Source organism: Biomphalaria glabrata, chromosome 10 (assembly GCF_947242115.1).
Source record: "Biomphalaria glabrata chromosome 10, xgBioGlab47.1, whole genome shotgun sequence".
NCBI classification, from domain to species: Eukaryota; Metazoa; Mollusca; class Gastropoda; family Planorbidae; genus Biomphalaria; species Biomphalaria glabrata.
In genome coordinates, this window is record NC_074720.1 from 28,593,414 (window position 1) to 28,619,158 (window position 25,745).

The 25,745-nt window shown below is 33.7% G+C and overlaps 2 protein-coding genes across 15 annotated transcripts in view; one reads left to right on the forward strand and one right to left on the reverse strand.

Moving 5' to 3' along the window:
• LOC106072697 (MAP kinase-activating death domain protein-like) overlaps positions 1-15,690 on the reverse strand; it is a 64,767-nt gene extending 49,077 nt beyond the window's left edge. For 7 of the 13 annotated variants that reach the window (XR_008780299.1, XM_056044973.1, XM_056044970.1 and 4 more), the window contains exons 1-4: positions 13,350-15,336; positions 10,861-11,029; positions 5,617-6,466; positions 5,224-5,365 (exon numbers count right to left, since the gene is read on the reverse strand). Coding sequence is in view for 11 of the 13 variants with exons in the window: in XM_056044973.1 (XP_055900948.1) it covers positions 5,224-5,365; positions 5,617-6,212 (738 nt within the window). In the remaining 2 variants the exon portion in view is untranslated. Of the gene's footprint in view, positions 1-5,223; positions 5,366-5,616; positions 6,467-10,860; positions 11,030-13,349; positions 15,339-15,612 lie in introns of those variants that run through there. The other 6 variants (XM_056044968.1, XR_008780298.1, XM_056044969.1 and 3 more) reach the window with 6 other exon arrangements.
• On the forward strand, positions 15,672-24,519 carry LOC106058000 (uncharacterized). 2 transcript variants are annotated; one of them, XM_013215365.2, is made up of 6 exons: positions 15,672-15,811; positions 17,787-18,212; positions 18,882-19,132; positions 19,267-19,462; positions 20,783-20,982; positions 23,023-24,519. In XM_013215365.2, exons 2-6 carry the CDS (start codon positions 17,795-17,797, stop codon positions 23,659-23,661), a joined length of 1,704 nt encoding a protein of 567 aa, XP_013070819.2. In that variant the 5' UTR covers positions 15,672-15,811; positions 17,787-17,794; the 3' UTR covers positions 23,662-24,519. The 2 variants fall into 2 exon arrangements, with proteins under 2 accessions (XP_013070819.2, XP_055900954.1); XM_056044979.1 differs by lacking the exon at positions 15,672-15,811 and adding an exon at positions 16,001-16,028.
• The last annotated feature ends 1,226 nt before the right edge of the window (positions 24,520-25,745 follow it).

A 25,745-nucleotide genomic window follows, 5' to 3' on the forward strand; every position in this document is an offset into this window, starting at 1 on the left:
GTGTCAAGGCTGTCATGAATCACCCAGTGGGGAGACTGCAGGAAACCCAAGACCTGAATGTGAGACCAGATGGAAACATGGCTGGGCAGAAGAGAGACACATTACATCCATTTACAGTATAAATACACCATCTTGTACAAGTGACCAAGAGTAACACAGAAGAGAGACACATTACATCCATTTACAGTATAAATACACCATCTTGTACAAGTGACCAAGAGTAACACAGAAGAGAGACACATTACATCCATTTACAGTATAAATACACCATCTTGTACAAGTGACCAAGAGTAACACAGAAGAGAGACACATTACATCCATTTACAGTATAAATACACCATCTTGTACAAGTGACCAAGAGTAACACAGAAGAGAGACACATTACATCCATTTACAGTATAAATACACCATCTTGTACAAGTGACCAAGAGTAACACAGAAGAGAGACACATTACATCCATTTACAGTATAAATACACCATCTTGTACAAGTGACCAAGAGTAACACAGAAGAGAGACACATTACATCCATTTACAGTATAAATACACCATCTTGTACAAGTGACCAAGAGTAACACACAAGGGATACATATTTCAACTAATAACAACAGGATTCAACAAAGAAAAAAAGAATTAAGGACAAGTCAATAAAAAAAAAAAACATCCCAAAAATATGACATTAGTTTGACAGTACCTACTGTGTCCAGTGACCATGTATATTTGATATAGAACTCAGTGTTTGAGGGGAATGAATATTTGAAATGTGACAGATTCTGCCAGGTGAATGCCAAGACACCTCCTACACCCACCTCCTTTCCAATAAAAAAATAATAATAATAAAGCTTGAAAAAAAAAATGAGGCCTGGGATTGAAAAAGGAAGCCTGCCTTGTTACACCTGTCAGATTCCTTCAATTAGTTTTCTCAACTATATCCTATAATATCTGCTTTACCAATATTGTATGTTATATTTTTCAAGATAGGCATTTAATTTTAGTATTTCACTTTTCCTCAAAACAAGACAATTAGAAAGATAATTTTTAAATTACAAAAAAACAGAAAGATACTAATAGATAATAGTAGGTGTCATGTTTGCAAGGAAAATGTGTCTCAACAAGGTTTAAGCCTTGGGTTTGAGATTCGAATAAATCAAAAGGTAACAAAGGAAAACAAAACACATGGACTGACTGACATTCCTGTGCCAATTTGAAGTAGTTAATTCAAAATGGATATTTACTAAAGAAATGAAATGATGTCTGCACCAACATAAGGAAAATAATGCAATATATACATTTAGTGTACATAATGAGGATTTAAATCAAACATTCTGCACCTGGCAGTGTCACAACACAATTGAACACTGAACACAGGTTGAACACAACCATGATCAAAATGATAAGCACAACTGGAGCAGAGGCCCACCAATACATTCATCACAACTGCACAGGAACAACAATGATAAAAGCTTGCCCACAGCTAGCTCCCCTATAAAATGTAAAGAACACATGCTCTTGCACAAACATCTACCAGCATATGAGCCACTTATTGTGGAGGCTAAACAGGTGAAGCATTCCATATTAGTGCAATTCAGAATGGGGCACTGCGACATTGGTGCATGTTTTGCCCAGTTCAAAACAACATACGAATCTCCTTGTCACCACTGTAGAGAATTACAGGAAACATTGCACATCTCAAGCTCACAGAGCTGAGAAGGAAATTTATCTTATGCACTATCACTGGACCTGCAAGGAAGTTTTGAGGCACCACTCTTCTTCTTCTTCGTTCTCATTGTTATGTTGGAGTGTTCAGATGACTAGACCAATACATAAAATGAACTGTGCAGTGGTTTCCAAATCAGGGAGCTCTCCATATAGTTTTCTTTCTATTGGGGTGTTTTGGAGGACGTGGTCGGCATTCTCTGGTGATACTCCACATAGGCAGATTTCACTGGTTCCAATTTTGAGATTCCTGTACATGTGTTGTCGCATTCTGTTGTGTCCAGTCCTGAGTCGAAAGATTAGACGTTGGTCTTGTCGGGATAGTTTATAGTAAGTGTCATCTTTCTTGTGATTTGGATGAGAGCTCGTCCATTTCTCATTTATTTTATTTACAATTAATTTCTTCCATTCTTCTGGATAGAGTGCAGAGTTTATTTGTGAGAGGCACCACTCTGAATAGCACAGTGTCTTTACAGGACATAAGCTAGGCAAGTTGTGATATCTTAGTATTACTATTAATTTTTAAAAAAAAAGTAAAGTACTCCATTAAGACCTTGTGATCTATAGAGCAAATGATGAATAGTCATTAATTTCTATGGCCAACAGCCATGGGCGACGGCAGGATTTTTTAGCAGGGGGGTGCAAGTGGCCACTCATGGCTTAAAGTCCTTACTGCAACTTTTTATTACAAAGAATATTAAAGAAAAGAACTGATGCCCCTTGGCCACCCCTCATACCTATGTGATATTAAGTTCACAGTAAATACTTGTTTCATGAAATCAACAAAAAACAAAACAACTAACACGTGAACAAACTATTGACTGTACACTTTGGTAACTCTATCCATGCGGCTCATGCTCATGCATCACAACTGTTGATGAAATGCAAAAAATGCAAACGCTGTTAAAACTGTCAATAACTTTACTACTGACTTGCTTCTCATCGCGATTGACAAGCCAGCGATGAACGCTTATCTGGCAGTGCTGATATTCTTCATAATGTTGCAGCTCTAGCATCATTTTAGGATGTAGACAAAAAAAGTTTAACTGAGCATTATTATTGCTTAAAAAGCGAAATGTTAATGAAGAAACTAATGAATAAAGTTACGTAGTAATGTCAAGCAGTGTTTTGTAATAACTTTTTAAATCCAAACACATGTTTTTTTCTCGGTGTGTCTATCGACTACAAATTCTCAGTAGCACCAACTCAATTCTCCTTTTGCCTGCCAGCAGTCTCGCCTTCCTCAAAATGCCATCCTTGAAGTGTTCCACAACCCTGCCAAGTTGGTATTTACATCATTAATATGACTGCTGATTTGCTGTTAAGCGGCCACTTATTCTAGTTGTAACTTAAAGCGCGAAGGAATTTGTATTTTTCAGTCCATTGTGTCTCACACAAAAGAGGTAAATTTAGCATCAACGTTCATTCTTGGGACTGTTATGGAAGAAATAAATAATCTTATGGACGACACCAACAGCATTACGTATATCTGAAATGGCTTTCAGGTCAATAATAACAAATTTAAGTCTGTGGACAATGTCTGCTTTAGGATATTTTTCACGAATCCTTGCCTGAACACAGTTTTAAATGCTACCCATCACGGAGCAGCCATCATAGCCTTGGCTGAGTAGTTTGTCCATGTGAAAAATGTACATAATGTATTCGCTGACAATGAAGTTGGACACAGGCAGTGCGTCTCTCTAAACAAAAATAACAAAAACCAATGAATTCTTATTGAGCACAATCGCCATCAACAAATCCAATGCTCAAACACATCTATTCAGTGCCTGAGATATCTGCATTTTAACGAAATACCAAGAAAACGCAGTTAATTCTTGCTGCTGATTTATAGCTTGATTTCTTGCTGCTGCCAGTGCTCTGTTGATACTAATTTTCTTTTTTTTCTTGGGTTGTATTGGAATAACTTTTTTATATATCACTTATATTATATCACAAACTGGTGGACGTGTTTAACCTGCGATTTTATTTTTGTTGAGCGCTAACACTACCCACAACTCAGAAAGATGTAAATAAATTTACCAAGATAACTGCACTCTTCAACCTTGTCCAAGAAGCTTTCACATATATCAAATCAAAAGACAGCTGGCAAGGATTTTTCCTCCAAGACACAAAAAAATACTTTGATCATATTCTAGGTCTTTACTAAACACAATGATAACAATTATATGCAAATGAAAACAAATCGTTACGATTAACATGCTATAGAATATTGAATTTTGAATTGCAAGCATACATGGTAGGACATTAACTCCAGATTATCTTGTTACAGTTTATTACAACAATAGCTTTTCCTTATTAACTTTATTTTAATGGAATCACTTTATGTTAAATTGCTTCCTAGTAGAAGTTAGTTGATTTGAAGGTGTAGAAAACTGGCTAAAATGGTCAGCAATCAATGCCTGATAAGCACAGGCTAGTCTACTACAACTGTAATTCAGTTACCAGTGGAAGCACTACTTGTTCAGTTGCTACTTAGATTTTAATTGATCTGATGGTGCAAAAAAGTGGCTAGAATTTGGCTACTCAGAATCCGGGGAGGGGGGGGGTGTGTGCAAGTGCACCTCCTTGCGGGCACCCATGCCGACAGCTAACTAATGTCAGGTACCCATCAGAGTTGGGTAGACTCAAAGGCTTCCATAAAAATCCCCCAAAAAATTTCAAAATTCCCAGTCTTCACAGATATAAATATGAGACCCCTCACTTTGGCAGCCAAGCCTTAAGCACTCTGCCACCATTCCCCCTCTCTACTATAATTACTATTACATAAAATATGAATCTAAAAATGGTGTATTTTTTTATGAAGAAAAAAATATTTTTAAACAACAAAAGGGTTTGTTTTAGAAGATAAAAAGTAATCTTTGCATGTTTTAAGTAGAAAATGCTACAAATTATGGTGATGTTGGATTTTCTATAGCAATTGATTTTTAAAATCTAAATGTGACAAACAAGACAACACAAAAGTAACAGCGGCTGTTCACCTTTTAAGTGGGAAAAAAAGTAAAGTACACCTTAAGATCTAAGAGGAAGATGATGTAAAGGTTAGCTGCCTCTGTTCACCTTTTAGGCACCACTAAATGACAACATTTTGCCTTGCAAATTGAACTTAATGAAATACCTCAATATTTATATATTTGTGATTCATTTTAATGTAAATTAACAGGTTATAGCAATAAAAAAACAACATTGATATTGAATACATAATTATGTAAATTATAACTAGTGTGATAGTATTAATTACCCATTTAATTGGCAACAAAAAAAAAAAATAGATTAAGTAGAGCTTGTGTGACTCTTTTCATTGCTATAAATCTAGTAATTTTTAATAGGGGAGAAAAGCAGTGCATTGTAAATGTTAATATGACTAGAAAAATAAGAAATTAATCCTTGAGAAAAAATAGATTTGAGTTTGCAGTAAGCACAAAAAAATTGCTTTTATATTCTATTTAAAATAAAATAATAATAACTATCATCAATCACATTGACTTACTTCAACTCTTGTTTTTCCTGGCACAGGAACAGGAGCACTTAAAAGTCGAAGTATCCAAGTTTCTATCTCTCTGACTTCATGCATGACCAGTGAGGAAATATTGTCACTTGTTTGACCAGTCAAAACTCCCCACACTGTGTCCCTATTCAAGGTAAGAATAAAACTTTTTTTTATTTTAAATAGCCAAACCTATTTAATTAGTGATGTTTATACTGGCATGTATGATTGTTTAGTAACATCTAAAGACTTTTTTTTCAAGACCATAAAAATTATGGAAAAAGTGAGTAGAGCCACGAAGTCACCTTTCTCTCTGATGAAATATCAGAGGTGGCTAGAACAACAAAGTAAACATTTTTCCATTTATAGATTTAACTTTAAAAGACTGTCCCTCACCTTGCTGTTGCTTTAGATCCACCAACTCTTCGCACACAACTGCGGTCATGACAAGCTTCAATTAGTCTCCTAAGAATGAAGAGGCACTCACGAAATGTGGAGAAAAATGGATGATGACTTACAATGCACAAAGACGTCAATGTATTATTACGGATACGAGACTTTCGTCTAGATTTTGACCGGGGTCGGTCACACTCAGAAGAACTTAAAGTTTCAACAGAATGGTTAGAACCAGTGCTTGATTTATCAACCTTCTGCCATCCTTCTGAACTGTGGGCTCGTTTTTCAAAAGGTCTATAAAAGTTAATGCATATACCGTAACGAACTAAACCAGAATCCTTCTCTGTCAAGGTAAATACAAATGATGTAGTTTCTCGAAGGCTCATTCTCTTGGGTCCAACACTGATGCACCCCTCTGGTTGACAGAAGAATATAACATCATTAGGAAGAGGGAAATCCTTATGGTCCTCGAGTGGATAGCGCCTGAGTAGTTCTGGAGTTTGAGACATCTGGTTATTACCATTAGGAAAGCGACAACCAGCTATCACCAAATAGTCCAACAAACGTGGACAAAAATATTTCCCGGTGTCAGCCATTTTTTTTAAGTTGCAAATTAGTTAAAGAAGGCACTTGACAAAATAAAAAGTCATATATAATGCTGGAACAAAAAGTAATCACTTCTCAGGCTTCCCTAAATAATGTATTTATTTCCAACTTTGCAAACTTGTTTGAAATATTTAGCAATCATCCATGACCTGAAGAAAAGGCACTCATTTTGAATCCTAAACAATTTCTTGACTTGATCATTTGGACTTGTGCATCTTGCAAAATGATTTTTAATAGCATTTACCTGGAAAAAAAATGTTTTAGTGAGAAAAAAAAGTATTTGTAAAAACATTATTGATGTCCAACAATTCAACCTCTCTGAATAACATTGTGATAACTTATTAAAACAAAATTTAACAAAATAAAGTAAAGTAGCCAGTCAACGATTTGTTTTTGTGATAGAGACATTGAGCGGTTGAAGAATAAAAATCAGAATAAAACTCTTCTTAGTTATATAAGCTCTTGATTAAATAATATATATATTTTTTATATATAATATAAAATATATAAAATATAAATTTTATTTCAAAAAAGGACTCAAAGGATTTTCTTTAAAATTTCAAGGTATATGTATGTAAATGAGAAAAAATTATCAACTCATTGGCCACAAGGGGAAAACTCGAGGTCAACTGTTATATAATATCTGTTTGAAAATGTTTCATTATCGAAAAGTGAATTTTGGATAAAATGTTTTATGAATGAAAATTTTCCATATGACACCAAAGGGAAAAAACTTGACACCGCTTATGACATTAAGATTACAGCAGTACACTAAAATACTTCTTAGCAAACATGAACAAGTTTTTTAGGTTCTATTATAAAATCCTTGTCAATAAAGTAAAAGCTACCTATTCAGCTCTCCGCAATTAAAATGTTTAGTAAACAATTTAAAAGCACTTAAAACATAATAACTAATCATAAATCGGCAAATTTAATTGTTTTTATTACATAAATCCATAGTAAATCCATCTACTTAAGTGTTTGTAAGAGTGTGCATCATTAAAGTACAAAATAAAAAACCATGAATATTCATAAAATGCATTGTAATGCTTGTAATACTTTAATAGTGAGTACTCTTTTTATAGTGCAACTGTCATTCTTATAGCCTTCGCTATGATCAAATCTATAAGTTTAAACATAAGTAATGGATATTCTTATGTTTGATGGTTTTAAAAGGACTTGAAGCCCTTCACCTTTATGTACTTCACCCAATACAGTCGATAAGTATTTAGTTTGACCCCTTGCTAAAATTTATTGTGACCTGTTTAACAAATAGATGTCATATCTTCTCTATAATATCTATAAATCTGATAGGTCAAGTTTTCTTTTCAAAATCAAAGCAAATGACTAACTATTCCCAGTTTAGATAACTTAGAATAATTTAACATAGTCCTGTTCAGCTATTATGCAGGGTAATATTTTATTTTGCTTGTGAATTATTACAATGTGTTCAATCTTCAAAGTCTACTGTCCCATACCTAAACATTTACAATTAGAACAAACAGAACACAAAAGCAACTCTTCAGATTGGTAATCTTTACCTAACGTTCATTTTCTTAATTACTAAAATATTTCCAAAATGTCTTTGGGTATATATACTTCCTTAACTCTTACTCTCCGTAATTATTTTTCTCGTTCCGATAGTATTATTTGTTTTGCTCACTTGTATTTCACTATCCTTTCGTGATTAAACTTCAATAACTTTTGTGTACATTATCACAAAATGTTATAATTGGTATTGAATTATAATTATAGAAGAATGCTTGCTCTTTTTACACAACACAAATTAAAGTTTATAAATCCAAAAATCAATTTAGTTTAATGGGAGTCAAATCAACGTTGGCATCGTCGATTAGGAGAGAATGAGTTAAGAAATTATTCAACCAAGCAAGGCTCTGCCACCTGATACTCTAGACTAGACTCTAGTCTATAAAGTATGACTGATCAGTATCTAATATATATAGACTCTAGTGACACTCTGACTCTAGTAAGTCTAGTCACACTTTAGTGTAACAGTCATATCTAGTATTAATAATAATAGTATACTCATACTATATTAGTATAGTTAAATAGTAATATTATAGATCTAGTAACTAGATCTTGTTAAAATATAATAGTTATAAATAAGAATGATATTTATATTTATATATATAATATGCTAATATACTGAAACTATATAGATCTAGATCTCTATAGACTCTAACTGATAGAGTCTGTTAGTGATATTTGATATTATTACTTTAATAAAAAGCTTAGTCTCTAACTCTAGTCTAGATCTAGGTGATCTACGACGTGTATATGATTCTAATAATAAATAATTAATATTAGAATTAGAGTTAACAGTCTAAATATTAATTTGATATAGACTTATACTACTTATAGATCTAAATTGACTAAATCTGGATCTAGATACTTATCATACTAGAACTAGATTATCATTATATTTTATATTATAATAATAATAATAAAAAATATGACTTCGAGTCAGTATATATGATATATGATTATATAATTATATGTAATAAATATGATCATAATTATTAATTATAATTAATATTTATAAATTATATATCATTATTCAATTTATTGACATTATTATAAAATATATAGATCTAGTATAGAATCTAGATCAGTGGTTCCCAAACTTTTTTGTCTCGTAGACCCCTTGCCAAGTTTTCTGGCTTTCGGTAGACCCCCTACTTAACTTGTATTGAATTTTTGCAAATACCGTACATCAAAACATTTTTAAAACAAATTTCTAACTGTAGTGAGTTAAAGAGTGAAAAACTAATTTACAGCTACACATAGGGTTATAGAGATCTATTTTTTAATTGATAAAATTCTAATTTAAACTAATTAAAATAACAATTTATATTTATTACTACTGGAATCACCAAACACATTGGAAATGTTTAGTTTTTTTGTTTTTTTTGCACATCTATTATCCGTTGCTACGGATATTATGTTTCATGTAGCAATTTGTTGTTCTATGAAGTAGTCCTCAAACATTAAATAGTAATCAATCAATCAATTAATTAGCCTTATGTATCATTGTAAAAGTTTTCACAAGTTTCTCATGTATTCTTTTATCTTTCACGTCTTGCACAAATATTGGGTGCGCAGAACTGTTTTCACTAACAGGAGAAGGGGTGAAGGTGAGTACCTAATGAGTAGGCCTACCCAAACCAGTCAGCTTTTGGCAGGAAGGGCTCATTAGACATGGCTTGCATCCCACCAAGCAGAAGGAAAAGTAAATTCAAACTGTGCTGTCTTGCAGCTATACCCAAACATGGGAAAGGTTTCGTGGGTCAACCCTGTTAAAACTAAGGAGCCGGCGACCCTTTAGGCAGTTTGCATCACACAGCGCTACACCCTGTCAGAGCCTGTGACACCGATGATCCCTAACAGTATATATGTCGTTTGGAAAGAATTACAAAAAAAAAGCTTTTAATTTTATAACTTATGCCACAGATGTGACATTGAACTGTATTGTTGATTAAAGAAATTCGTTTAAAAATATCAGATGTAGATTTGTGTAAAACAGTTATTTAAAACTACAGCGGCGGGTAAAATCAATGTTTTACCTATAGTGTTTTCCGTATTTTGCTATATGTAAAGAGATTTTGTAAGACGCTCACAAAGTATTATCTTCTCTATAATGTCGAAGAGAGATTGTGTGGGTCTATTCTGATCTTTGACTGTTCAAACGTTTTTCAAATCTGTATCTATTTTGTCAGGATGCAGGCAATGCCTCAAATGATCCTCCAGTATAATTGATGTCATATCGGTATAAAGAGGCACTTAGGCAACCGCTAGTATGACAAGGAAGGAATAAATACCAATTTTAAATAATCAACGCTGTACAGTCTACATACTTTTTGTTAAACATTGATTGCATGTAGACAAAATGAAGCTATTTAAATAAGTATTTAAATTAGATATAACAATTTTTCGCTTGAATAGCAGGATAAATATTTAAAGGATTAACTCGGGTACAAATCATATATTAGTGTATGAAAGAATTACATTAATTTGATGTTAAAATTAGAGTCAAGACCTGCTTAAATGAAATCTATTATCGCAGACCCCCGTGGACATCTCATAGACCCCCAATTTATGTTTTCCCTTTCGTAGACCCCTTGGAAGTCTTCGTAGACCCCTGGGGGTCTATATGGACCACTTTGGGAATCACTGATCTAGATCTATATAAATTATAATATAATAAATATTCATAATCATGACCATGAAATGATGAATGAATATTAATTTAATAATTATTATCAATATAGACTTTTTTGTTTTTATAGTAGTAAGTAGTTATCTAGTTATAGTTATACTATAGAATCTAGATCTAGTAAATATTTAAAATATAGAATATAGACTAGTCTATAGTCTAGATTATTATAGATTGTCACTGTCACTGATCTGATTGTGTAAATTTACTAAAATTTAATCTAGATATCTAGAATCTAGTCCTAGATCTAGTGGTAAAATGTAATGTCAATGTAATACAAATCAAATAATAGATCTAAATATCATATAAAGAAATAAAGATCTAGATTATTCTAGATATACATAACTATATAATAAATAATATAAAGTACATACTGTAACATAGTATAAGTATAGATTACTCACTTAAGTATGATAGCTCCACGAACAAAATGAAAAGCAGACACATTTTAGGGGAAGTTCCATAGAGACTATTTTTTTTAGTTGTACCACTTTCTGCCGTAGTTTATGATAAACACCTTTTGACGTCAAATGCAAGATTCGCTGCAGCGACACCGAGTAGCAGGGGAGGTAACTTAGAAAAATAAAATCAATATTGTTGTATAAAGATGTTTCGTTTTATTACAATTTTCCTTTGCATTTTTGTATTATTATTTATTTATTTTTAAACAAACTAATATTCATTCTCTGGCACGTCGTTAGAGAGAAACAAATTTCTTTGTAGTCCCTTTAACATGTCCACTGAGAAAAGTTTTGCTGATTTGGCAGCCTAAGTTTGCAGTTTGGATAATAAATAAGGCTTCGAATGTGTCTGAGAGGCAAAGCCGGCCTTACAGCCACCGCAACCTATGCGGCCGCAGCTAGAGGGCTCCTCACTTTCATAGGTCCCGCGTTAATTATATGTGTAAACTATTAAATAAAAACATTAGAACTTATTCAGGGTTCTCGCGGCCTCCGTATTTTCCAAGAGAACCAGGAAGGCAGATTTTGATAAAGCTTAACCTCGTGCCATTATAATTATATCATCCGTGTTTTCGTACTTTTGGCATTTGTCAACAACGTCGAGTTTAAGGATATTCTTTTCATAATTCTTAGTCATCATAACTCTGTCCTCGATTCAGAAGCGTAGTGAGGGGGAGGGGGCACGATGCCCCTGGCGCCACCCTCGGGGGGGGGGGGGGAGGCGCAATACGCAGCCTATATTTCTATGCAGGGCCGCAGTGGGCCCAGCACTTTCATAGGCCCCGCGCTAAGTCGTGTCATTTTTAAGGCATATTCTACCAAATACTGCCAAAACCTCGGTAGAAATTTTAGCTTATCTGTCCACTAATGAAAGATACACTGCTTTCCCAAAATAATCTATTGCAAAGTAGGCCTATTTTTAACAATATCCGTTACTGTGGCATCTGGTGAAAGAAGCTTCTCGCGCCTCAAACTAATCAAGAATTAGGCCCTATTTGAGGTCAAAAATTCACGAAGATAGATTGAACAATTCGGCAATTCTTGCTATTGAGCGTGACCTGTGTAGGAAATAGAACTTTGATGATATACTGTATGACTTCGCTACATGCAAGGCTCGTAAAATTTGATCATGATTTGTACTTAGTAAAGAATGAATAAAATATATAGACAAATTAATTTTCTAATACAAAATCTTAATTTTCACTTATTACCCTTATCCCTACCCAGCAGGGGCGGACTGGGTGTCAAAATCGGCCCTGGCATTTCTATAAAATTCGGCCCACAAATTCTCAATCATGTGATGGGCATCCATTTCTAGGTGTATCGGTCCTTAAAAGTCATTGTTAAGTTTGATAATGAATCGATATGCATGCATACAGTGAACTAAATATCTTTATAAGCAATATAGCGTCGTTTTAAATCAGCAATTATGTAGGCCCTAAAAAGATGAAGCCTACTAGTAACACTGTTTACATTCTACATTTTATTTTCGGAAAATGTGTTTGATTAAAATAGTATTACACTGTAATGTCTGTGAAAGATTTGTTTAAACACGACGCTCAGAGGGCCTTTTATAGTAAGAATATTATAAAACCTTTAACAACTTGATATGTGCCATAGTGACTTCGATCAGGCCATTTCGGTGGCCCTACCGGCCCATTTGGGTACCGGCCCACCGGGGATTTTCCCAAATGCCCATATAACCAGTCCGCCCCTGCTACCCAGACAGGGCTCCATGCAATCCGATTCGCATAGAGCCCCGCACTTGTTAAGGCCGGCCCTATTTCTATGTGATGTTCATGTAAAAAAGGAGGGGGGAAGTACCTTGCCCGAGAGCACGTTTTGCTCACTACGCCTCTGCCTTTATTGTTGAGACAAAGCTTTCTGTTTCAGTGTAGAGATGACCTGCTTTGAGCCTTGCTAAGGAACCAGCCTTGTCAGTCTTGTCACGTGTAATAAAGCCGGGAATTTTCAGTGGAATTGTTTTCCTTTGCATTGGCGAATCTCATGCCCTGCATCGTCTAAACCCTAAACTCTAAACTAAGCAGATATAGGATTGGTGAAAAGCTGTCTGAAAAGCTGTGAGGACTCTTGTATGGAGCATAACAATTTATCCAATGTGATAGAAGTCTAGGTGAAAGCACAAACAGTAGAGACTGAATTAGACATAGCTTAAGGAACTATAAAGACAGGCTCGAGCTAAATGGGAGATGACATAAACACGGCTTGGTGTTGAACCGAATTGATGTTGGAAATCAAGTGCCAGTGCTTCTTGTGAATGAATTAGAGACAGTATTATAAGCGCACAAGGTACCCGTGAGTCTCACCAAGAACATCTTGGTGGGCCCCCCTCCAGCCTATAAGACAAATTTAGTGTGTGACAAAAAAATGAGCAATCTAAATGTAAAGACATTCCAATGTAAAGATCCTACCTTTTTTTAATAGCCAGTCATGTGGAACTGAGCCGAATGCTTTTTTTTTTTTTTTTTTTGTAGTCGATGTAGCACATGGGTAGTTTCTTTTTCTTCTATTAGCTTGGCGCAATGCAATTCCATCAATTGTTAACTGTAATTTACAGCCTATTGACTCTTCAATGCAACCTTGTTGTTCCTCTGCTAGTAGCTTATGGGCAGAGCAAAATGTTTACATTTTACTTTTTAATAGTGAAGTTAATAGTTTATGTACAACTGACAAGCAAGTGATCGGGCGATAGTTCGATGGTTGATTCGGATAAACTTTTTGTTGGGGGGAAGGAGAGATGTTCTACCTTCATTGAGTTCTGTTAGCATTTAAGACGGTCTTGATTTTGTGAGGCTGAAAGTTTCTTCAGCGCAGTCCAAAGTTGTGAGTTTTTTTTTGTTTTTTTTTTTATAGTTGCCGTGACTTCCTCAACAGTGAAATCCTCATCAGGCATTTTTTGGTATTATATTATTTGTAGTTTGGATTTCGTCTATCCAGTCAGTGTCCGTGTTGTAATATAGAGGGTTGGACCAAAGAGCTGCCCAGTAGTCAATGAACGAGCCGTGTTTTGTGCTATCAATCTTTTGAATGTGTCAGCATCATTTTCAGCTAGTTTACGGAAGAATTGTTTTCTTTTGTTTTGAAATAGAGCACTATATATCATATGCTATTTCCTCTTGGTTTCGTTATAGCACTTTAACCTAGCTCTAAATGTATCTTTGAAACATAAGAGTCGTGTGAGGCTATCATAGTCCGTCAATTTGATCCCAGTTGTTCTTAATATGGCCTTTATTTCGCTCAGAACTTTCGCGTAATGTTTTTTTCTGCTTTGATCACTTCCCAATAGAAAATGGCGTGAAGCAGGGCTGTGTACTTGCTCCTATTCTATTCGCTATCTGCTTTGACGTAGGCCTAATGATGGGTCAAATGAGGCAGCGATTGCACGAAGGCATCTACATCAGGTTCCGTTCGGACGGCAATGCGTTAAATCTTCGACGTCTACTATCCCATACAAAAACAAAAGAGATGGTCATAACGGAGCTTCTCTATGCTGATGATTACGCCCTGCTATCTCACAATGAACATGATCTCTAGATCGCGGTCAACGAATTTGCATAGGCCATACGCTGCCACCTCTTTCGGTTTGGTTTATCTGTAAACCTCGGAAAAACAGAAGTCATGTTCCAGAGGTCACCCAATAAAACCTACTCAGCCCAAAGATCACCGTAAATGGACAGCCCCTTAAAGTGGTAGCAGACCACTTCACATATCTAGGAAGTATATAGTATCAAATGGATTGGCGTTTTTCATATTGAATGACACCCCAAAATGACAATATTTGACTATATAATTCCGTATCTTTTGTAATTTCGGGAGATTTCCAGGAGGGCATGGGTAATCTGTTTTAAGTTATAAAATGGTTTAATTTAATAATTTATACACCTTGAATTAGCGCGGATCCTATAAAAGTGCGGTGCCCACTGCGGTCGCATAGGTGGCAGTAGCATAAGGCCGGCCCTGCAAAATAGCGTCGCCGGTCGACTAGTATTATAAAATTTGATTTTTCCTGCATTCTCATGATTGTCCCTTATTTCCCTTTTTTTTTTTTTTTTTAGCTTTACTTTCGTATCATGAAAATGCAGTTATAAAATGTTATAGTTAGATCTACTATTTTTGATAACGTTCCCAATAGCCTATTTAAGGATAAAATATACTTTAAAACTTGTTAATTATATTCAAAATTAAGGTTACTATTATTATTAAAGAGTGCCTAATTTTCCGGTTCCTGCCTAGATTCAGGGCTAACTGTAGCCGTATTATAGAATCTATATTATAAATCAATTTACCAAAAACATGTTAGAAATTAACCTTAGGTGGCCCTACATTCCAACTGATTTTGTAATGATAATTATTTATCCAACAGTTCTTGCACAATGGATATATTTTTAGATGTTTCGAAATGTACCGAATACAATCGCAAATCAATTTCGATTCCGGAAATAAATTAACATTCGAACTAGAGTCTACATTCCTTGTATATAGATGATGTAACTCTTGTTGCCAACGCAATATAGATCTGTCTCTGTATAAAGATCTATTAGACTTCTAGATCTATATTATGTCTTAATAGTCTTAACTAGATCTAGATCCGGTATTTCCCATTTCCTAGATTTAAAAACGTAATAGATCTACACTCTAAGTAAATCTAGATCTAATTGTTATAAATTTATGAACTTTGTAACGTTGTTGATGGTGATGTGTCAGCTATGAGTTATGCTGGTCGAATCGAACCACTACACTGACTATAGAGGGCTCTTGCCATTGGGCAAATTTTAACGCGTGATAAATCCTCTCTACCTTGTCTATACCGGTTTCTTTCAAAATTAATTTGTGAGACGTCAAAGGACTCAATACATAGATTTTATACGCATCGGTAATGCTTATTTACTTATTTAAAAAGCTATAGAATTATAAAAATGCATGCTATATAATGATATAGAGTGCTTACTTAAATATAGAGTCTGAAGTCAAATCTATTATAAATCTAGATCTAGATTAATCAAGTTAATCAAGTCAAGTCGAATTTGTCAATTGTGCCTGTGTGAACTGTGTGGTTTTAAAGTCTTATACTTATAACGCAAACACTACTCGTAATTACTAGAGATTTAGATCTGGGTCTTAGACTCTAGATTTAGAATAATTTAGATAGATTAAAATTTAGATAGATCTACTCTTTACTGTCTTTAGAAATTAGATCTAGAAAATAGACTAGATATTATTATTATAATATTATACACAGTGTTACACAGTATTAGTAAATGATAGTAACATAGAATCTAGATCTATTCTAGAATCTACATTATTTATATTAATATTTATATTATAATTTATATCATTCTAATTTTTCTATCTACTCTAGATTTAGATCTAGATCTAAATAGTAAATTCTAGTACTCTAGATATATAGTCATCTTAAATATTATTATTTATATTATATTAGATCTATATTAACTATATATAATAGTTTATAACTTTATATTATTACTAATATATTAGACCTATATATTTAATATATTAACATTTTATAAACTAATAACTAGACTCTAGACCAGTTATTCCCAAATAAAATTGGTGTATCTTTATTATACTTTTATAGATCCCCAGTCCCAGGGGTATACCAAGAGTTCCAAGCTTTCGTCAAGGGATCTACGAAAGTGAAAAAATAAATGGGGGGGGGGTCTATGAGATGTCCACTGGGGTCTATGATATTAATTGATTTCATTTAAGCAGGTCGTGACTTTAATCTTTACATCTCATTAATGTAATTCTTTCATACACCAATATATGATTTGCACCTTAGTTAATCCTTTAAATATTTATCCTGCTATTCAGACAAAAAAATTGTTGTATACGGTATATACATTTAATTTCAATTTTTATTTAAATAGCTTAATTTTGTCTACTTGTAACTAATGTTTAACAAAACTAAATTTAGACTGTACAGCGTTGATTATTTAAAGTTGGGATTCATTCCTTTCTTGTCATACAAGCGGTTACCTTGCCAAAGTACCTTTTTTTTTAGTTGAAAAACTTTCGAACACTTAAAGATAAAGTTCAGAATAGACCCACTAAATCTCTCTTTCACATCATATAGAGAAGATGGTGGTTTGTGAGCGTCTTACAATTATTATCTGTTTACTTATAGCAAAATACGTCATTGGTCAAACATTGATTTTACCAGCTGTTTACACAAACCTACATCTTATATTATTAAAAGAATTTCTAAGCAATAATACAGTTCAAGGGCACATCGGTGTCATGAGTTATAAAATTAAAAGCTTCATATATGTAATTCTTTTCCAACGACATATATACAGTTTGGGATCAACAGTGTCACAGGTCTGACAAGGTGTATCGCTGTGTGCTATAAACTGCCTAGTGGTTGCCGTCTCCTTATTTTTCCTCAGGGTTGACCCATGAAACTTTTCCCATGTTTGGGTATAGCTGCAAGGCAGTAGAGGTTTGAGTTCTGTTTTCCTTCTGCTAGGTGGGTAGCAAGCCAAGGCTAATGAGCCCTTCCCATGCTACAGTGTCACTTTACATATCTAGAAATGATTTAGCCTAGATCTTGTAGTAGTATTAGTAGTAGTGATACTATTTCTTATAACACTATATGACCACATAGAGATATTACTGGTGCATAGAATAAATCATCTAACCTAAGATTTAATCATAAAATATGAGTCGTTAAGGTGTCAGTGTTAATTTTTTTTTTATTGATATGCCAATTTTTCTTAAAATTGATATGGGTACTGATATATATATATTATTTTAATTTAATTTTTTTTTTATATACATACTATTTCTGTTTGTTAATTGATAATGATGATGAATTTTTTATGTTTCAGTATTAAAAATGGCCAACGCAACAAATGTTAAAATTAAAGTAGAAAGTCCTAATGTAAAATACACTGATGCTTTCATTGAATCTAAGTATGAGTATCAAACCACTAAAGTAAAATTAGAAGATAATCATCTGATTGCAACGCCAGAGAACACCAAGTATATATTTAGGACCAACACACATGTCCCTAAGCTGGGAGTCATGCTGGTTGGCTGGGGTGGAAATAATGGCACTACTGTTACGGCAGCAGTATTAGCCAACAAGTTTGGTTTGTCTTGGAACACTAAAGAAGGTGTCAGACATGCTGATTACTTAGGCTCCATAACTCAAGCTAGCACAGTTTCACTTGGTGTAGGACAAGATGGAGAGGTGCATGTCCCGATGAAGTCATTACTTCCTATGGTGGATGCCAATGATATTATATTTGATGGTTAGTTTTTGTTGTTTGTATAGAAAAAAAAACATATATTATTTAGCTTTGATATGTTTGTTTGTTTGTTTTGTACATCTTGGGGCATTCCTTGAAATGAAGATCATTATGTCCTGGCCCAAACCCCCTGAAGACTTAGGTCCTCTCGCCCCATTCAGCTAAATAGGGTGGCAAGCTCTCTCTGTACCAGTATTTGATGTTTGCTGTTTCTGTATCAATTGAGGTTTTAAAAGGTTCTAACATGGGACTATTGTGACATGAAATTTATATTTATAGCTTGCTTTCAATACTGAGCCATTAACCTCAGTTCATTTATCCAATAATTTAGTGAAAAGATCCTTTTAATTAATGAAGAATATTAATACAATAATAATAATAATGTGTAATAGACGTGTTGAGCTTATCTTGTGAAGATAGAGTACTAATTAGTCTTCCATTGCTACTAGTACATCCTTTGAGGTGTTGCATTTTGTGTGTGTACCAGGTATATCATCTAATCATAATATATATATATTTATATATATATATATATATATATATATATATATATATATATATATATATGTGTACAATTAATAATCAATCAATTAATGTATATTTGATGAACTAAAATAAAATCTTGTATGTTGATTAAAATGTTTTGCTTCTCCACATTATTTTGACTTCTAGGATGGGATATATCATCCATGAACTTAGGAGATGCTATGAAAAGAGCCATGGTATTAGATTATAATTTACAAACACAGTTATACCCATATATGTGTAAATTGAAGCCAAGACGTTCTCTGTACATTCCTGATTACATTGCTGCTAATCAAAAAGATCGTGCAGATAATTTATTGACGGGTACAAAAGAAGAAGTTGTGGAACAGATTCGTGAAGATATTAGGGATTTCAAAGCTAAAAATAATCTTGACAAGGTATATACTTTTCAAATCAATATTACCCCCTTAAAATAATTTTTGTATGACTCTTTCATGTTGAAAATATATGCTAGTTGCAAATTTATACATACTTATCGTATTTTTCATTGCAAGGACATATCTCTTTCTAGGTAATAGTACTATGGACAGCCAACACTGAAAGATTCTCTGATGTGAGGGAAGGTTTAAATGATACAGCTGATAATCTTTTAAACAGCATCAAGAGGGGAGAGTCTGAAATATCTCCTTCTACTCTGTTTGCAGTAGCTTCTATTCTTGAAGGTGTCACATACATAAATGGATCACCTCAAAATACATTTGTACCAGGTAAATATTTAATTAGATGTCTTTTTGTAGGAATTGAAGGTGTAAAAATTATTATTCAGAGATTGTAGATTTATCTTTTACATGTATTTCCAAGAGATTTTTCAATTACAGTAAAGGGTAGCAAAACAAGACTCCTGTGGGGATGCCTAAGGGTGTGCGAGAGCATCCTCATTGCACTGCGCGGAGTTGTAAAAAAGCTCCCACAACCTTGTCACAATCCAGGCGCTGTTCCTCAAGGGGCCGTTACATAAATTGCATGTCCCGCATGGTTAACCTGGTATTGAAAAGAAAAATGGCGGGGGTCTTGCCGTGAGTCTGACCCACCAGCCAGACAGAGAGGAAGCTCTTGTTCACTTTTGCTGGCCTAGAGTTCCAAGAGCCGAAGGCTCAACTCTACCTGACAGTTTCAAGAAGAAGAAAAACTCTTTCTTTCCGTGATTATTTTCTTCATACTGATGGAATTATTCATGTTGCTCATATGCACTTCACTACCCTGTTATGATTAAACTTAAATAACTTTTTTTTATCAGAAATTGTTGTAGTTGGTATAGCATTAAAGGGGAATGCATGTCCTTTATAGATACCAGTAAAACAAATTTTAGTTTGGATAATGGAATTTAAAAACAAAACTTACTGATTGTGGACAAGTCTCTTTAGAACTAGATCTAGGCAATATTTGATAATCCAAATTGAACTAGAAGTATTTTTTTATGATAGTTATTCATATTTTCACAAAACTTAATATACCGGTATATTAAAACATTTAAATTAATTCTCTTGAGAGTCCCTATGCCATGTCCCCACCACACAGAAAATGAAATGAAAATAGAGCCTCTTTTCCCATGTACACCAAACAGCCAAATTGTCTTATTGACCGATGCCAAAACATTCCTTTAGAACTAGATCTAGGCAATATTTGATGATCCAAATTTCTCAGTGGTGTTAAATAGTATATGCTCTTGTTCTAAATGATGTTAAGTTGCAATGTTATTATAGATTTGCCTTTCTTACTTTGAGTACTATAAAATGAAGCACTATTTTGTTTCAAAGCTTTGTTTTAAGACTTGACAGTGCTCTCTTGCAGTCCTAATATTTTTGTTAGATCATCCCTGAAAATAAGTAGGTTTAATCTTTTAGTTAAGAAGTGATTATATGTGGTCATGTTAAAGACTAGACTGTATATATTTCTGAGAAAGTCATCTTGTTTGCCTTGTTTAAGCCACCAACCTGTTTTTTTTTTTTTTGACTTATTACAACATAACCATTTTTTTATTTGAATTAACATGTCATAAATTTTACTTGGTTTAAAATTATTTCTAGGTGTGATTGAACTTGCTGAAAAAAGGCGAGTGTATATCGGAGGAGATGATTTCAAGTCAGGTCAAACAAAGATGAAATCTGTGTTAGTAGACTTTTTAGTTAGTGCTGGGATCAAACCAGTATCAATTGTGAGCTTTAATCACCTGGGCAACAATGATGGTGCCAATTTATCTGCTCCTGAACAGTTTAGGTCTAAAGAGGTTAGTAGTTTGCTTGGTTCATATTACCTTTTATGGATGGTACCTTTTGTTAAAAGAACACTTGAGGATTAGCTGTCCTGGCACTTTGACGAGTATGTGTGGTTGAGAAGCTAAGTATGCTTGAACTTGGATTGGCTACCTATGAAGGGGGCTTGAGGTTTGACACCCGACTCGAGCAGAGTTGTGTTTACTGAGCGCCCAAAGGCAGCATGAAAACCTCCCAGATACCCCCTCCCACTGGTCCACAAATGAAATTGGACCATAGCGCTCTGAGCATGCTATGAAAATAGCACTATATAAAAGCTATAATTAATCTCTAAAATAAAATCCTTCTTGCATTGCATTTGTCAACTCCCACTAACACAACCACACAGCAAAGCCAACGTTCTAAATCACAGTGTAAAACAGCTGAAAAAAAAATTGCACTCAGTTTTCTTTGGCACAGGCTGCAAAAGAACTTAACTCAATAGCTACTAAGTCCATACCTAAGCAGCATCTCTCTAAATACGAAGCAAAGGGAGGTAACTCCAAAACAGAACTAGATTGATTTTACAAAATATATTTTAAAATTCATTAAACGACATCTATTAATAACAAAAAATACTTCTAAAAGAAGAGAAATGGATGACCTTTAAAATGATGTATAATTTGAATAGGTTTTACAAGATTGAAACACTAAAAACAACAGGTAAAGTTGAAAATTTGTTCAAGTGCCTGATTTTTTGAAGACTGTTGGACCCCCCTCCCCCAAAACAGATCTGTTATTTTTGGTACCCTCTAACATTTACCCAAAGACAAGTAATGTTAATAAATAGGAATTTAGTAGGCCTAGACAATAAACATTAGGCTTATAGATAAAATCTGTAGATGTCTTGAGTATTTACTGACTTTCACTTGGTGCCCGTGAGGCCCTTAGTTGCCTGAACATGGCATCATGCTGATGTGGTTCTGCATGTGTCTCAGATTTCATTACTTCTAGCATAACAAAGTACAGTAAAAGTAATCTAACCATTGTCCAAACCAACGTAGAACACCCCCAATTAGATCTATTTCATCAAAAGTTTTCATGTGGTAAATAAAAACTGGTCAAAATATCAGTCAAAGAAGTGGAAGATTCATTGATGCTAGGTCCAGAATACTCTAGATCTAGTAGATCTAGATCTAATAATTATAATGGTACACTCTCTCTCTGAATCGGACTAGATCTAAGTCTAAATGTAGTGCTAAATTCTAATGATCATTGTCTTGATCAATTTCTAGTTCATTATTAGCTGTATTTAGTGTTCTATTTGCGATAATGGGTTTAAAAATTGAAAGGTCATTGAGAAAATGGCCTGCGTAGCTAATGAAAATAAAAAAAAAATCACAGAACTTTGAAGGCCCATAGAAATTGAAGCGAAAGACGTAAAAACATGCATTTTTTTTTTAACTAAACAATCTATATTTCTACTTTTTTAAAAACCCAGCCAGCTCAAAATAACACCACACGCCGCACAGGAAAACGAGAGCTACACAAGTCACACTCTGTGTGTGCTGTGGCGGGCGCATTAGTAGCGAGTGGGGGATGAGCGCATTAGTAGCTATTGGGTTAAAGCTCAGCAGCTAAAAGCTGTTTAGGAAAAGAAAACACACTGTCAACCACTGATGATCATTATTGTCACAAGATGACCCTGACACAATTTACTTGTAGAGGTTTAATGTGTACCACTAGTGTGTATGTGGCTCAGGAAAAATCAATTTAACACTGGAAATACCTTTATTATTTTTATTCAATGTCCAAACTATTTGCACACTTCAGTCATTTGATGTGAGAATATTTACAAAATATACAGGACTTATGGTACACAAAATACATGCCAGTTCTGTGACTTCACTGTACTGTGCCTTTCAATACATTATATAACTTAATATATATATAAATATATATGTTATCAGTCTTCCATTAATTAAATTATCTTCCTAAATTAACTAGTTTATTTTCGGTTATTGCTAAATGTTTTTTTTTTTTTTTTTTAATTTGATTTTTGGTCCAATCCACAGATATCTAAAACCAATGTTGTAGATGATATGGTGATGTCTAATTCAATACTTTACAAACCAGGAGAGAAGCCAGATCACTGTGTAGTCATTAAATATGTTCCTTATGTTGCCGACAGTAAACGTGCAATGGATGAATACATATCAGAAATAATGATGGGAGGTCGAAACACAATAGCTATTCATAACACTTGTGAAGACTCACTCTTAGCTTCCCCACTTATCCTTGACTTAGCCATACTTGCGGAGCTGTGTGAGAGAATCCAGTTCCGTAGAGAAGATGAGCCACAGTTCCACAGGTTCAACGCTGCCCTGTCTATCCTCAGCATCCTATGTAAGGCTCCACTGGCCCCCCGAGGCACCCCTGTGGTGAATGCATTCTTCAAACAGAGGTCTTGTATAGAAAATATATTCCGAGCTTGCATTGGACTGCCTCCAATTAACAACATGGGTCTGGAATACAAGCATGAAATAATACCACAACACCTCCAGCATACAGTCACAGCTACTTTGTCCCAGGATATCAAAGATACACATATTGTGAATAGTAAAAAGGCTGTTGTCAATGGTATTTGTCATATGAATGGTCATGTAAATGGTTTCCATGAAATCGAAGGTGAAAATGTGAATGGTGAAAGGTAATGATAATGAATGATTGCTAGGTTGATTTTATTTTTTTAATTGTAATTGTAACTGTAATTCAAATCTCAGAATCTGCTCCACAAAATATCAAAGCATTCATATTTTTAACATTAAAATGCTCAAACCTTTTAGCCTTTTTTTTTACACATATATTTTAATAGTCATTATTTTTTGTCTCTTTGGTACATTAATTTTATCAATTTTGATAATGTATTTAGTATAAGCAATACTATGAATACAATGACAACAAAAGTAAGTAGAGGGCATCACAATAAAAAAAGGATAATATACAAACAACAAAACTTTTTTTTTTTTTTTTCATTTTAATATACATACTTTATTTTCATCTGAGAAAAAGTTATTGGTGTGTGTAGAAACTATTTAATTTATAATTGTATTAATGTATGATCTGCTATTAGCCCTTTGTTAATTAATGTCATTTATTCTGATATATATTTCATTATATTTATTGCTTTCTAGAGGAAAACAATTCTTTATTGTAATTTTGTCCTTTTATAACCAGCTGTTGTGAAAAACTACATAGGGTGCATTTTTCACTATTGAGATTAGAAGAAATAAAGGCCAGTAGGCATCATTGTCTGTCTCATTTAAGTCTGAATAATAAAAATAAGAGTAATTTGACCAGGTGATATTGGCCATAGAAAGTGTGCATGTTGAGTGCATGGATTAAGTAGGTTTCCATTTTATTGTCAAGGAGCCTGAAAGATTTTGTGTTTACTATACAAGATTTTGTATTTGTTTTGTGTAACTTACTATACTCCACAATTCAAATTATATAGGTTTAATTTAAATAATTGGCATACATATGAAATTTTAATAAATATTTTTAAAAATAGATTTTACATTTGTCTCTTGTGATTTTTAAAATACTAAACAAGCGCTTGGCTTCCGAACCTGGGGTCAAAACCAAGTGAATACTGTTTTTTTTAGGGCACCCAACTCTAATGGGTACCTGACTTTAGTTGGGCAAAGTAAAGGCAGTTGCTTGTTACCGTTGGCCAAAGAAACACATGATCTTAAAGATGGCATAAGTCTGAAAAAAAAAGGGGGGGGGGGGGAGAGAACAAGCACAATTAGCTTTTTATAATAATCATATGATCAGGAACATGTATGAAATCATACATTAGATAAATACGAAGCGAATATCTTTTTTTTTTTTTAGTTAATTGTGCAATTAAGTCAAGTCAAATATTTTCATTATCCAAATGTCCAATGGACATGATTTATGACAAAGTTGGTAGGGAAATAAAATGTATATTAGACATACAATAGAATGAGTAAACTATTGCTGTAGTGTCACTAAATGTTTAGGAGTAGACAATAATTAACCTATTGTCTAATCTCTTGTCAAAAGTATCAGTGACAGTGAAAAAAGAGTAGAGATCTAGAATGTTTCTGATAGCATCTTTGTTTTTTCTCTGCAGTGCTTTCCTCATATACATAAGCAGGCTATTTGTTCTATTTGTCCTTATTCAGCTAAAATGTTTCTAATTGTTCTTCTTTCATCATTGGGCTTTCTAATCAATGCAATGTTGAGTACCATAATGTAAGTACAAGAGATTGTTAATTTGGAGCTCCATTGAGCATTCAGTTTGTTTTTTCTTAGTCATTTCTAGGTATTCTGAAGTACTCCACATTTCGGGATGTTTCTAATGTTGCCATTAGTAATTTTTTTAATTGATCCTCATGTATTTTTAGTGAACTTTTAAATTATGTATTTGTGTTGATACATCTTTTTTTCCATTCTTGTCAGTTATCAAGACCTATATATTTGTGTTAAGTCTACTTCTCTCATACCATTTAATAAGATAAGAGATTCTAGAGTTGTGTTTTTATAAAGCTTATATCAACTCACTCTGTCTGGTAAAAAGTTTGTACATACTATTTATCCGACACCCAATCTCGGATCAAGCTGAAATTTTGCATGATTATTTCGTTTACATGACAACACAAGAAAAAAAAAATTAGTTAATTAACTATTGGTAATTATTTTGTTTGATATCTCAAACAAGGCAAAGAAATTAACTTAACTGAGGTGGTGAATTAGTCCCTTTTATAGGTTG

Excerpts from the sequence above, each read along its gene's own strand:
- LOC106058000 (XM_013215365.2), top strand. The coding sequence starts at position 17,795 with ATGGCCAACGCAACAAATGTTAAAATTAAAGTAGAAAGTCCTAATGTA. Across the intron at positions 19,133-19,266 it reads CTAAAAATAATCTTGACAAG|GTAATAGTACTATGGACAGC; the intron begins GTATATACTTTT and ends ATCTCTTTCTAG. Across the intron at positions 19,463-20,782 it reads TCAAAATACATTTGTACCAG|GTGTGATTGAACTTGCTGAA; the intron begins GTAAATATTTAA and ends AATTATTTCTAG.